Raw genomic sequence first — 13,787 nt, forward strand, 5'->3', positions numbered from 1 at the left:
CTACACTGCAGTACATATTGAAGCAGCGCAAAAGACGAAGGACACAGAGAAACTTGTTCTATCATTTGGCCCTCTACTCTGGGCTACAGTCACAGGGGTGCTTACTACATCATAAAGAAATTGATCAGTCAGACAAAAAAATATCGAGCTATATTCTTCATCCTTTCAACCAATTAAATATTATTATTCAGTAATTAAATTTGTTGTATGATCCCTCCTTAGCTTATATGAAAAGTAATGCGAAGAAAAGTAATGTCATCGCGCGTGCGCATACAATAAAATACTTGGGAGTTCATTTATCTTCTAACATTTCATGGAGTGACCACATCGAAGCAATCTGTAGCAGTGCATGCAAAACTCTTGGTTTTATCAGGCGTAACCTTTATTTGGCAAACAAGTCTACTAAATTATTGGCCTATGCGACGTTGGTTCGCGCAAAACTAGAATATGCATCTTTTATTTGGAACCCGCACCAGTCTTATCTCATCAACAAACTCGAAGCAATTCAAAATAAAGCAACCCGCTTCATTACCAAAGATTATTCACGAACATCAAGCATAACTAACCTAAAAAAATCTCTGAATCTAAGCACCCTAGAGAATAGAAGAATCATAGCACTTCTATCTCATTTCCACAAACTTTATCACTCATCATCATCGTTCCGCGTACGCCACATCACAGCCGCCCATCGTATCTTTCCGCGCCTGGATCATCCCTTTAAAGTACAACCCGTTTTTGCTCGAACAAACTTCTTAAGTAAATCCCCCCTCTTTCTCGCAATATATCACTGGAACAAGCTACCTGCCGACGTCGTTTCTTCCCAAAATCATGAAGATTTCATGAATAAACTTAAAAGTTATTTTAATGAAAGTTAATATTGTTCTTGTGCATATCTGTTTTGTTGTACTTGTTGTCGTTGTTCTTGTACGCGGTATTTCAATGAACGTGAATTATCCTTTCTTTGCATCCTTTTGTTGTTTTGAACACTGCGAAAATTTTCCTTAGAGTTTTGTTGTCCTGTTCTTTTTTCTTTTTTTTTTTTTTTTTTTTTTTTTTTTAGTAGTACTTTCTTTATTCCTCCACGTAGCATCTCTGTACTGTTAAGTAATAATATCTCTACATATGTATGTGCATATTTATATCAATCGTTTGTATTTGTTATTCAAATTATACACTGTAATTGTAACAGCTTTATTGTGCTACAACTCCCCTATGTAATGCCTACCCAGGCCTTTAGGGTACTTGAATAAAAAAAAAAAAAAAAAAAAGAAACACCAAAAAAAAAACTCACCTAACACTCGGCCGATCCCCTGCATTGGGTAAGAGCCATGAGAAGAGGAGAAGAAGAACTTGACCACACAACACTTGGACTCAGTCATGTTAGACTCAGTCATGTTAGACGAGTAGTTTTTTGTCATGTGCATAGGTGGCCTGCGCATGTTGTGCGCTTCCTTCTTCGCTTTCTTTTTCGGTTTTGTATGAATAAAGCAGTCAGTACAGCGTTCGTGTTGTCACGTTTTTCTGTGTTCGCCTTATGCGCTGTTTCAATGTGAACACAAACCAACTAACCAAACTCTCCCTTTGGCTACACTGCAGTAGCCTAGAAATACGCATATACTGTGAAGTGTGCCCGTGAGAGTTGCACGCACGAGCAACTCTCACGTGTGCGTGTGTGCATGTGTGTGCGCACACACACACGCACGCACGCACAAAGGACCTTGTACCACTTTTATAATCTACATCATACTATCACCCTTCTCGTCCCATTTTTGTTACCCCTTTCCTGCGGGCACTAGCAGTCCATAAGCACACTCAGGCCGACCTCCTCCATTTGTATTAATAATTTCTCTATCTCTCCGTGCGGGTGTCCATTCGTGTTCCATCTATTCGCTCGTCCTTCTGTGCTTCCGTCCATCCGGGTGTCGCACGGAAGCTTCACTCCACTCATCATCATTCACTTCGTGGATATGCAGCAATTTTTTTCCTCCTTAATACAATGAAGCCTTTTTAGCGTCCGTCTGATGTGCTCAGTTCTCTTCCTTTTATGACAATTAACCTCCATAAGCGTTTCTTAACGGCACCTGCCTATGATGTCGCATGGTCTGAGCAAAACTGCAAGACATGCGCCTAAACAGACGTGCCTAAGTAAATCAAAGCTGCGATATCAGGTGAATCTGAAAGATATAAAACACACCCGTGAAGTCATTTTATGGTACTGCTGTCGCTTATGCAGCAACAGTAAAATTGGCTGCTACAACGACAATGTCAGCTACTCGAGCAAATGCAATTTTCTCAACAAACTTTTTTTTTTCGTTTATGACATAAGCTGCCTGACGTGTGGTGCATGTCGAACTTCATCTATTCGCAGCTCTCTTATCCAACATCAAAGCGCCGGATAGCCGAATTCTCGGCGTAGTGAATAATTATTCTGGTCAACAGAGCAACGTCGTTAACGAATCGGCTTCTGCTAAAAACCAAAATTATTGGGGCAGGCCGCTGAGCATGAGGTGTTCGCAGCCGCTATGATTAATGAGGGCAGCATTCATCCCCAAGACCACCCACCGCAGCCTCAGTAGTGGACTGAGTTGCTGACGTTGGGCTTAAGTGGACCTCGGCGGAACGGACGCCAAAAAGCCTCAGGAGAACCACTATAAATATTCGCCTATGTCCGCGTGTCGGCAACAACATGAAAGTTTTCCTATGCTGCGCAGCCTTGTACAACGTCCATAGTGCGTTCTATTTTTCACTGCCTGGTTGGGCAAGCATCATAGCCTCAAACGATGAAAATTAGCCGTAGCATTCAACATTATTATCTTTCTCCATTACCCCGTTTAGTATTTCTTGTGGCACTCCGCACCCGAATAAATTTGTTACCTTAAGTTTGATGAGTCAGCAGGGAAGAGCTATGCTATAGCAAATAAAGCAGCAAAACAAAATGGTGTGTGTGTGCGCGTGCGTGTGCGTGTGTGTGCACACGTGTGCGTTCCTGAGAGGAGTGAGTGAGGCACAAGGAAATACGAAACAACGTACGTAATTAGGAAGTGAAATTTCATAGCGAATATATACATAAAGGCCACCTAAACCGCTCAATGCAAAAAAAGAAAAAAACGACCGACACTTCAGCTCTCGGCACGTGACTAACCTGAAGCATGGCGAAATCTGAAAACAAAAACGCCACCTCGCTGCCCCACTTCTTCCACAGCAGTCTGTAACATATCGTGCAACCTTAACTTTGCTCTTACGAATTCCCACATTGCGAAGAATTAGCCACGCTCTCCGGTGCACATCACCTGGGAAAGACGTGACACACCGCCCGTCCCCAAATCTGAACAGTGGAAGGCGTGACCATCGACTTGTTCTCTGGAAGACACGAGAGCGTACTTCGGCATCGATCGTTAGAAGCGTCCCGTATCTTTCCTAGCTACGACGTTGCAAGGTGAGCGCTTATATTGACGCCCTGCCACGGTGGTCTAGTGGCTAAGGTACTCGGCTGCTTGCCCGCAGGTCGCGGGATCGAATCCCGGCTGCGGCGGCTGCATTCCCGATGGAGGCGGAAATGTAGTAGGCCCGTGTGCTCAGATTTAGGTGCACGTTAAAGAACTCTAGGTGGTCGAACTTTCCGGAGCCCTCCACTACGGCGTCTCTAATAATCATATGGTGGTTTTGGGACGTTACATTCACATATCTATCAGCGTTTCTATTTACAAGTGCTTTTCGTGCACTAGTATATTATGTATTAATGTAAGAGACATCTTCACCTCCTCTCCCCCACTGCCACCCACAGCCCCTTCTGTTTATCTTCCGTTTTCCTTCAAGTTCTCCAGTCGAGGATACGTGTCAAATGGAAATAGAGGGAAAAACATCTCCACGTTATACTTATAAAAAAACCACGTTATACTTAGAACTCTTCGTTAAAGACGAAAGCATCAGTTTACATTTTTTTTTGCGAAGTGAAATGAAAAACACGTTCACAAACGCGTGGGAAAAAATGGAGGCGAAAGAGTGTCAGATGTCATGTAGTAAGAAGCGGAAATGGCGTTGCACCCTCAAAGCGACTTCTTGCAGATGATATAGGAGGGGCTCTCAAATACAAGGAAATCATACCACAGACAACCACATACCACCGACATTACACAGACTGGAACGGCCTGCCCTATGAAATTGTCAACATCGCCTCTTCATCTACTTTTCAAGAAAGCATCACTAATAAACTGCAATGTTAAACGAATCATGGCTGTTGAATTTTTACTTGTAATCTCACTCCTTATGTAACACCTCCTAAAGGGGGGCTTTCAAGGAATTAGAACTGAACTGAAAAAAAAACTTAAAACTTCATTAACATTATGAAACCAGCTATCTGAGCTTCCTGCTTATTCGTTGCTATTATGTTACGACGCCCAAGATAATCCATTTGCACTTTTGTTGTTTGCTCTTAAGCTGTGTAGCATTAGCCCATAACTCCTAACGTCACAATGTCTCCATCTACAACCAAGCATGAGCATTTTGAATAGCGTGCTCTATCTGCCGCGGTAGCTCACTGGCTATCACACTGAGTCGCTAGCTGTCATGTCAAGAAAACAATTACTGGCAGTGGCAGCCCCTTGACCACCAGCGCATAGACAGCACGTTCAAGAATCTGAGGAGACCACACTTGATCTCCTACTACAGAGCACCTCGGGCTTGGATCATGATTTCAGTAAGTAAAATTGCTTCCTTTATTTATTTAACTATAGCTGGCTCTAGGGTAGTCTGCATGTTTATCTCACTATTGTGTAACAAACAATAACGACGGCGCTGCATTGAGCACGAAAGAATTTACAGAATTTCATTCCCCGTACGATTTTTGCTCCAGCTGATTCCAAAATCTAACCAAAGCAACCACACTTAGTCTCATCTCACCAAGGAGGAAAAAGGCGTCAGTTAGCGGTTGTTTTGAGAGTCATTTCGTTTTTATTGCCGTGCTTGTTATCAAAGTGGGTGGGCCGTATTGAGAGACGTTAGGTTTAAGTCATGTACACGAGGAACCAAGAAAAAGAAACCTGAAAGCCACACAAACTGTTTTTCCTTTCTGTGTCTCAGTTTTTGTGTGACCAGTCAATCGTTCGACGCGCCCACGGCTGTCTATTATTAGATCTCTGCTGCAGGAAGCCTCCAGGTCTCGGCGTGACGCACTGACGGTGGGACGCTGCCGCATAGCGTGTCGGTTGATTTATGGGGCCGATTCGCGAGCTTTCTGTAAGCGGGATCTTTTAACTTGGGGAGGCGACCGGTTCCACGTCGTGCATACATCACGTCACGAGTGGGCTTGCGATGGCCGAGTCTCGTTTTAGCGACTGAGGAGACAAACGTCTCCTGTAAAGCAACGTTCGGAAGCATTTAAGTCGCCGCCCTCTCGAGCATACGACGACGCGCTCGTGCAGCCTTTGTCCGTCCTGCGCAATAACGAGCACACGTCGACCACTCCACGCGTTCGTCAGTTTCTATTCAAATGACCAGTACGGCGTTGATCGACCTTCGCAAACGCCTGGCGGACAGATTAACAAAATAAAAGTCATTTCAAGACAAGTAACGCGGCCCTTTGTGGTCAGGAACACGCACCTGTGGCAAGAAACTGCGCGCCATACAAAAAGGCTTGTTTTCCGGCCCCCATTTCCCGCTATTCGTAAATTTTGCGGCCGAAGTTAGAGACTGTAGTTGTGGAGTAACGCACGTCTTAAGTGAACAGGAGCAACAATGCAAAAACTAAGAACCACTCATTGAAGTCTGTCGCTCAGCAACGTTGCTGTGTCTTGAAGGAATTCCGGTCGAAGCATTAGACCGTTAAAAGAAATGAGGTGAATCAAAAAGAGGTGACCGAAGTAAGATCGAACAGCGAACTTGAAACGAAGAATGTAGTGAAAACCAAACAAGTCACAGCTTTGCCGCAAAGGCAAAGCAATGAACGCAATAGCAACAAATTGCAAGGTCACATGCAGAATGGAAAGTAGATCGAAACGTTCCCCGCGTTTCTCACGCACAAATGACGCACGAAACGTACTCACAGGTACAGATGCACTCGAATAAGCGCCTCGGTCGTTCCTTCGCTGCGTCTGAAGAGCCCGCGCTTTTCGCAAACAGATAATGCGATGATTTCAGTGACCTTTGTGCGCCTGGTTATTACAACAGAATCATTCTTGGTAAAGCCCGAGGCCAGCCAAGACAAACGATCCTCCCCTCCTCCTCACCGCGAGATAAAGACGCGCGAAGCAGCGTCACTTCCCTCTTCTAAGCGGGGCAAATTACGCGTCGGAGATTGGAGCTCGCGCCGCCACACGATGTGGTGACGCGCGCTCATTGCGCCATTTTGCTGCTAATGCCAGAAACACAATAATCCCCCCCCCCCCCGTGATGCCCGTCAGCAGCGGTAAGGGGTAGATATAAATAGCTTGCCGTTTGAACGGTGAAGGACGTGTTCCTTGGTGGCTCAGTGGTTAACGCCTCGCACCACAATTCAGAGGTCTCACGTTCGATTTCGCACGCTGGAGTCTTTTTATGGGTTATTTTTCTTTTTTTCGTTTTCATATATATACATACGCATACATACTATGAGTGACGGCGACGCCAACGTTGACGTCGGCGACAAAATCCAACAGAGAGTGTCTATATAATTGCTATCGCAATAAAATATAAGAAAATTAAAATCAGCGAGGGCTGAGGGGATGGAGTGATCATTACCAGTACACATTTAAGGCCGTGAGAAGATTTATAGCAGCTATAATTTGTTTATAACAAAACTCAACAACTCTTCAAGCTACGCTCTCGCGATCCGTATACCGATGACTCCACATAGATCTCGTAAGTCAGAGTCATGTACCATAGCGCCCTTTCTCTGTCGAGGCAGTGTGAACTGGGCTGCATCTCGTGAATCAAAAACAGCTTCGAAGACAATTAAGCCCAAAACCACGATACAATCATTAGGCAAGTCGTAGTGGAGGATTTCATATTAATTTCGGCCACCTGACGTTCCTGATTGATTTGCAGGCTTTAACGTCCCAAAACCATTATTTGATTATGAGAGACATCGTAGAGGAGAGCTTCAGAAATTTCAACCACCTATATGGTTCTTTAACGTGCACCCAAATCTGAGCGCACGGGCCTACATTTCCGCCTCCATCGAAAATGCAGCCGCCGCTGCCGGGATTCAATACCGACCTGCGGGTCAGTAGCCGAGTGCCTTAGCCACTAGAGTACCATGGCGGGGTCCCCTGGGGTTTTTAACGAGCAACAAAATTTAAATGCAGGGGTGTCGTTGCACACTTCCTGCCCATGGAAAAGCGAACGCTGTAAACTAGACGCTTTCGGATGAGCAGCCGAGCACTGTAACCAGTTCATTCACTCTTCAAATATCAACCTTGGAACGATCTATACAAAAAAAATATTGCACATACTTCCAAGTAAAGAAAGATAAGCCGGCAAACACCTGTATGTAACGTGAAGCCACAATATCCACGTGGATTCATCAGCAAGAAAGCTTCATGATTGCTGAAAAATTCGTCCTTGTCAGGCGATGGAGCCCAGCACCAAAGCCTTCCGGGGGTGGTTGCTCTACCAGGTGAGCTAGCCAGGAAGCAAACAATTAGCAGCGTGAAGACGAATTATTTGAGAACTAGAAGCGCCTGAACACTGAATATCGGAAGTCGTATTGAAAATTCGAAAGTATTGCAAATCTGCAGAACCAATTTCCAATACTCTTAAGTGCCTACAGTTTAGCCTTCAGCTCCCTTATCACCGTTCAGTCGGTTTAGTAAAGTGAGACAAAATAATATTAAAGGTGGCCCTTGTTAACGCTTCCCCGACGACGCGTTGTCACGATGACACGGTGGAGGTCTGTCGCGTGCTCCTGGGCCCGTTCTTTGTAATGCCATTTGCGAGGAAATTTTCTCCTTGGCAATTAGATTTTATCCTTACCCTGTTTGTCGAGAACAACGAGAGGATCTAGCTTGGCGGCGACGGGTGAGGGGCCGAGGAGGCACTAACCGAACTGGAAGAAGCTCGATTCCGCTAAGGGGGAAGATGATGGGCGGAGAAGGCGAGGGAGGGAGAAACAGGCACGGAGCTTTCAACAGCGCGTATCAAACAGTTGGCAACCACATTAAGAGGAGGACGAACAAATGCCTGCTAAGAAATTTCATTAGTTGCCATCCAGGGTCGGCAACAAGCAGGCGCCGACAGAGCTTGGAGCCGGCCCGAGGACGTCAGCTTCCTATTATTCCCCCGGGAGCGACGCTCGTTTTTCCCCTTCGTCGGTTCGCACAATGCGTGTAAGGAGCTCGGACGCCTGAGGTTCATGGACCCATGGTTGTCTCTGATCAGTCGCGCGGCTGCATATGGCCCTATAGCTGTACCTAGACGCATAGAAGCGAGGGATGGCAGCGCGAGGGAAAAGAAGACATCCATTGCTTACGGATGCCTCAGGTGTTAGTTTAACGTCCCACTAAACGGGTGCATGGCCACCGCTGAATCAGGCTGTAACGATCAAGTCAGATGATACAAACGTGAATCGTAGCAGCAATATCACAGATATAATTTTAGTGCGATAGTAAGAAACCATCTACCTGAAAAAGTAATCCACCTTTTTTATACTCTGTGCTGTGTAGCTGTTGAACTTAGACGTCTGCGCACCCCCCCCCCCCCAATCAAACGCCATGCCCAGAAATCTTGAACATTTTCCCTTCAGCATTTTTTGACGGCAAAGTTGGGAATTACTCATGGAGGTGGAGAAAGTCACACATAGCATTTAACAGTAGCATTTACATAGTACTCTATATTGCACACATTTTATAAACTAATCTAAATCTTAATCCTCCTTAACCTTACCTGTATTCAGTACTCCACGCTTTATTACACGTCAAGCCTCACTTCAAATAACATTGATGTAATAGCATCACACAGGGATAAAAGGTAATGGAGAGTACCTTAGTAGACTGGGCGTGGCCAATGACGTTGCATTGCTGAGTAACTCAAGGTACAAATTGTAATTCATGATTACTGAATTAGGCAAAGAGCAAAAAGTCAGTCTTAAAATTTATCTGCAGAAAATTAAAGTAATGTACAACAACTTTGGAAGAGAACAGCGCTTCGAGATAGGTAGCAGTGCACTCGAAGTTGTAAAAGAGTATGTCTACTTAGGGCAGGTAATAACCGCGGAGCTGAACCACGAGATTGAAGAGACAAAGAATAAAAGTGAGGTGGTGCACATTGGGCAATAATCCTCAAATCATTACTGGTAGATTGGCACTACCACAAGATGAAAGTCAATAACAGGTTCATCTTGCCGGTAATCACTTACAGAGCCAGTACTTACCTATACAGACCTGGAAGCTTACAAAGAGAGTCCAGCCTAAAAAGAGGACGATGCAGGAAGCGGTGGAATAGAAAATTATAGGGGTAGCCCTAACAGACAAGAAGAGAGCAGAGTGGGTCAGGGAACGAACCAGGGTTAAGGATATTATAGTTGAAATCAAGAAGAAATGGACATTGGCCGAACACGTATCACGTAGGCAGGATAACCGCTGGTCATTAGGGGAACTGACTGGATGCCCAGAGAAGGCAAGCGGGTGAAAAGAACACAGAAAGTCAAGTGGGCAGATGTGGGACCAAGTTGAATGGCGAAGCCTGAGAGAGGCCTTTGTCGTGAAGTTGGCGTAGTCAGGCCGATCATGATGATGATGATGATGATGATGATGATGATTCATTTACGCTCACTCCCATGCACCTCCTTCTTATAAAAGAGATGTGTATATAACTATAAAGAAATAAAAGGGAAACGTCTTTGCCCTTACATTTAGGTGTTTGTTAACACAACTCAGGTGCTCAATCTAATTTCACGTGCCACACCACAGTTTCGGACGTAAATTTAACTTCAAATTTCTTTTCCGGAATCATTAAAAGTTGCCATTTTCATGAGGTGCGTTTATGTTGTTTACGCACTACTTACCAGATTCGCTCCTAAGCAGCCGCTTTCGCTTCCGCCCACGTTTACCAGAATGTGTATCACTGTTTGACCGACTCGTAAGCTGCATGTGAAAACCGGACTGTCCTTTCTCGCGAGCCGTGTACTAAATGCCGAAGCAATCAATGAAATCTCCAGATGAGTTTCTTTTTAATTTATAATGACGAATTGCATTGATATCATTCCCATTGAAAACTCAGTCGCCTAAGAGATTTATATTTCGTGGAGACGTTTAGCCATCCATTACCACGCTTGAACCCAACTTCTGACGATTCCTTTCATGTTATGGAATGGAATAGAAGGAAATGGAATGAAAGGGAATGGAATAGAAGGGAATGAAATAGAAGGGAATGAAATAGAAGAGAATGGAATAGAAGGGAATGGAACAGAAGGGAACGGAATAGAAGGGAATGGAACAGAAGGGAACGGAATAGAAGGGACTGGAATAGAAGGGAACGGAATAGAAGGGACTGGAATAGAAGGGAATGGAACAGAAGGGAACGAAATAGAAGGGACTGGAATAGAAGGGAATAGAATAGAAAGGAAAGGAATGGAATGGATGGATGGATGGATGGATGGATGGATGGATGGATGGATGGATGGATGGATGGATGGATGGATGGATGGATGGATGGATGGATGGATGGATGGATGGATGGATGGATGGATGGATGGATGGAACGGGATGGATGGATGGAACGGTATTGATGGGTGGAATGGTATGGTATGGTATGGTATGGTATGGTATGGTATGGTATGGTATGGTATGGTATGGTATGGACGGATGGATGGATTGATGGAGTCCAATAGGTCATGCTGATTTCACAGCCCAAAGCGGGCTACTCTCATGTTAGGACAAAAGGTGGTAGAAGAATCTGAAATAAGATTCATACAACAAATCAAATTACTAGGTATTCATATTCTGCTTTTCTAACTCCTCCACTAGACCGCACGTGGCGCTTTTGCGAAGTTCACTCGCCGCAAGCAGTGCCTGTTTGCGAGCTAGCAGGACTGTTGGGGCTAAAATATCGTAGCGGGCCAGCGTTAGTGCCAACGGACATCAAAAGCAGCCAGTTTTTCGAGCGTCTTGGTGGCGGCGCGGTGCTGCCGAGCGGGTGTATTGGGCGCCACTGTTGAAGTGCGTTGCGTCAGTGATGCGAGTGACATGACAGGCCTGGCGTCGACGTTATCGCCCTGCCGTTGATCATAAACCTTTTAAGGGGCGATGGGCGCGTGCGGACCGTAGCAATAAATAAACTCGCCGAATGGCACGACGCCCGAGGTTTGACCGGGACAAAGGAAATAAGTGCAGCAATGGAATCGAAGAGGCAAAGTAAAGCTGGGTCGCGCTTTTGCAGCACTTTAGGTGGCGTATACGTCCCCTCGTGGCACCGGCCAAATGCCAGACATCTGTTGTTGTCGCGCCACGGACAATGGCTTCGCCACATGACACTTCATCTCCCTGCCAAAGGATCACCCCCGCCGCACTTGCGGCCACCAGGTCCACTTCTGATCCGCTGTTGTACTGACGAGTGTTCTATTCTGCACGTCCATATGGAAAACAAAGCAAGTGAGAGTGAGAAGTCACTTCCGGTAACTAAATTTTGTTCCGATGTTCAAAGTTGTCCATTCAGTCATCCATCTGGAAGACATCAGCTTGGATTCAATAAATCGTAAGATATCTTGTTTAGAGAGTGAAGGTAATGCTTCGATCACTAAGGAGTGGTTATAGTGCCTGATGATTCGAAAACGTTGGCAGTGTTTTTCATAAAAAACCGACGGGTATGCAAATCTTTCCTCTTCGTGCGCCATACGGCAAAAGTCATCGGGAGATTGATAATGTCTCCCGCTTGTGCGTCAGCTCGCTTGCCTGCTTGCTTGACGCCCCTACAACACATGTCATTCACGCATAATTGTCAACTGTATTCCCCCCTCCCCAACACACACACCTCTATTTCTTCCCAATTCACTGCATAACTTTATTACCAAGTCGGGCAGATAGAGATAAATTTATTCTTTTGTCGCCCAGTGCGAGCCTACCTTATAACAAAACAATCTGGTTCTGGCTGTCGCCTTTCGTGAAAACAAACGTCCGTTGTTTTAGCTCCCCTACTGACAGAATCAACATAGCGTGTCCATTGTTTGTATTCGGTTCTCCCCGACCTATGTCTGTCATTGACCCCCGGTGTGGGGTGCTATTTTTTCCTGTGTTCTTGATTTTCTACCACGTTTTCGCTGCTTTTTTCTATCGGGTATCCTCTTGTCCAGAACATTGGTTAGGCTGTAATCAGATACGAGGGCGCCGCACAACACAATGTCACAACCAGTACAATTCTTTTCTGTTACGGCAATATACTCCCCTGAGCAAAATATTCGTGGACCATGGATTCCGCTATAAAGCCCATTTTCTTTGTTGCCCACTCAGACCGAAGTCCGAACTGTGCATTAGAAACGTTTTAATACGTTTGTCGATTCCAGTTTGTGCACCTGAATCAAAAGTTAAAATAATTTAGCTTTCTTTTCTTGGTGTGCGTGCGTGCGTTCGGGGTAAAGGGGGGGGGGGTGCTCGTGGGCCATATATACTTTTCTTCCCTCTGTACTCTTCTCTGCGGTGAAAAAAAAGAAAAACTAGGCCTGAAATGTTCTTGGAGGGGTTGGATTAGGATAGGCGCCTCCGATGCGAGTGTTTTCCTTGTATATTTTCAGCTAGTAAGACACAACAGCAACACTCCGCAGCACAAACATCAAGAACAGCACTACCAACAAGTCTGTCGGAGCAGCTCAAAATTATTTCGTTTATCAAACTGCGATCGCATCTTGCATAAACTTTTCTTCCATCTTTCTGTCTGGACCGTCTGAGCGAAAATGACCATGAGCAAGCAGTTGCCGGAGTTATAAAAAGCTTTCAGTGAGTGTGGCATTCATACTGCTAGAAATTTTCTTCGCGTGCTTCGAGTCCTCTTGGCGTCATGTGGATAAAATTAGAAGTTCGTAGGTTATGAATACTTACAATTTGCTAGATGACGTTCATATATGTGCGCGAGAGAGATGCGAGCAAATGCAAGGATTCTAAAAAAGCCAGAGCAGGGGTCAGTTGGCTGTACACAGTGAAAATTTTCAGCGTGCTACCGAGAAATGCAAGTGAAGTATCCTAAGTGACACGAGACAACACAAGCGTGAACAACTGTTACAATGGCACGACGTAAAAACTGAAAAAAAGCAAAAAATCATCGAAGCCTTCACAATGGACCACGCTGGCGTTGGTGTCTGTGTTATGCTATTTGTGTAACAAAAGCAGAGTTTTCGTTCATTTAGAACATGAAAACTAATATGCCTCAGGACTCATACGCATCTGATTGCGAATACCCCCTCTCTCGCCGTATTTTTTGCGCGGGTGTTCGAGGGGCGAAGCTCCATAAGGCGTTGTTCTGTACGTCCTCCGATGTATGTAGTAGTAGTAGGTAGCCACTGGTGGCATATACCCGCTCTAGAGCGGGTATGTGCCACAGGGGAGGCGAGATGCGAGATGGTGGTACTTGGAGTGTTCACTAGATGGACGCATGGACGTACAGACAGACTTGCAGACAGACGGACTGATGGACGAACGTGCGGACGGATGGATGGACTTATAGACGGACGCACGGACAGACGGTTGGACGGACGCATGAGTTCGTTGCGCGGATGGACGGAACAAGAACAAACGAACGGGCGGACAGAAGCACGGCCGGGCTGACGGACGCTTCGCCCCACTCATCATCATTCACTCCGTGGATAGGCTGGTGTTTTTTTTTTTACT

At 45.4% G+C, this 13,787-nt stretch overlaps 1 protein-coding gene across 1 annotated transcript; it reads left to right on the forward strand.

Moving 5' to 3' along the window:
- Positions 1 to 227: 227 nt before the first annotated feature.
- On the forward strand, positions 228 to 1,017 carry LOC142775091 (uncharacterized). The gene has a single exon (XM_075876413.1). The coding sequence runs from the start codon at positions 228 to 230 to the stop codon at positions 873 to 875; it is 648 nt and encodes a 215-aa protein (XP_075732528.1). The 3' UTR covers positions 876 to 1,017.
- The last annotated feature ends 12,770 nt before the right edge of the window (positions 1,018 to 13,787 follow it).

This window comes from Rhipicephalus microplus, chromosome X, assembly GCF_043290135.1.
Source record: "Rhipicephalus microplus isolate Deutch F79 chromosome X, USDA_Rmic, whole genome shotgun sequence".
Taxonomy (NCBI): Eukaryota; Metazoa; Arthropoda; class Arachnida; order Ixodida; family Ixodidae; genus Rhipicephalus; species Rhipicephalus microplus.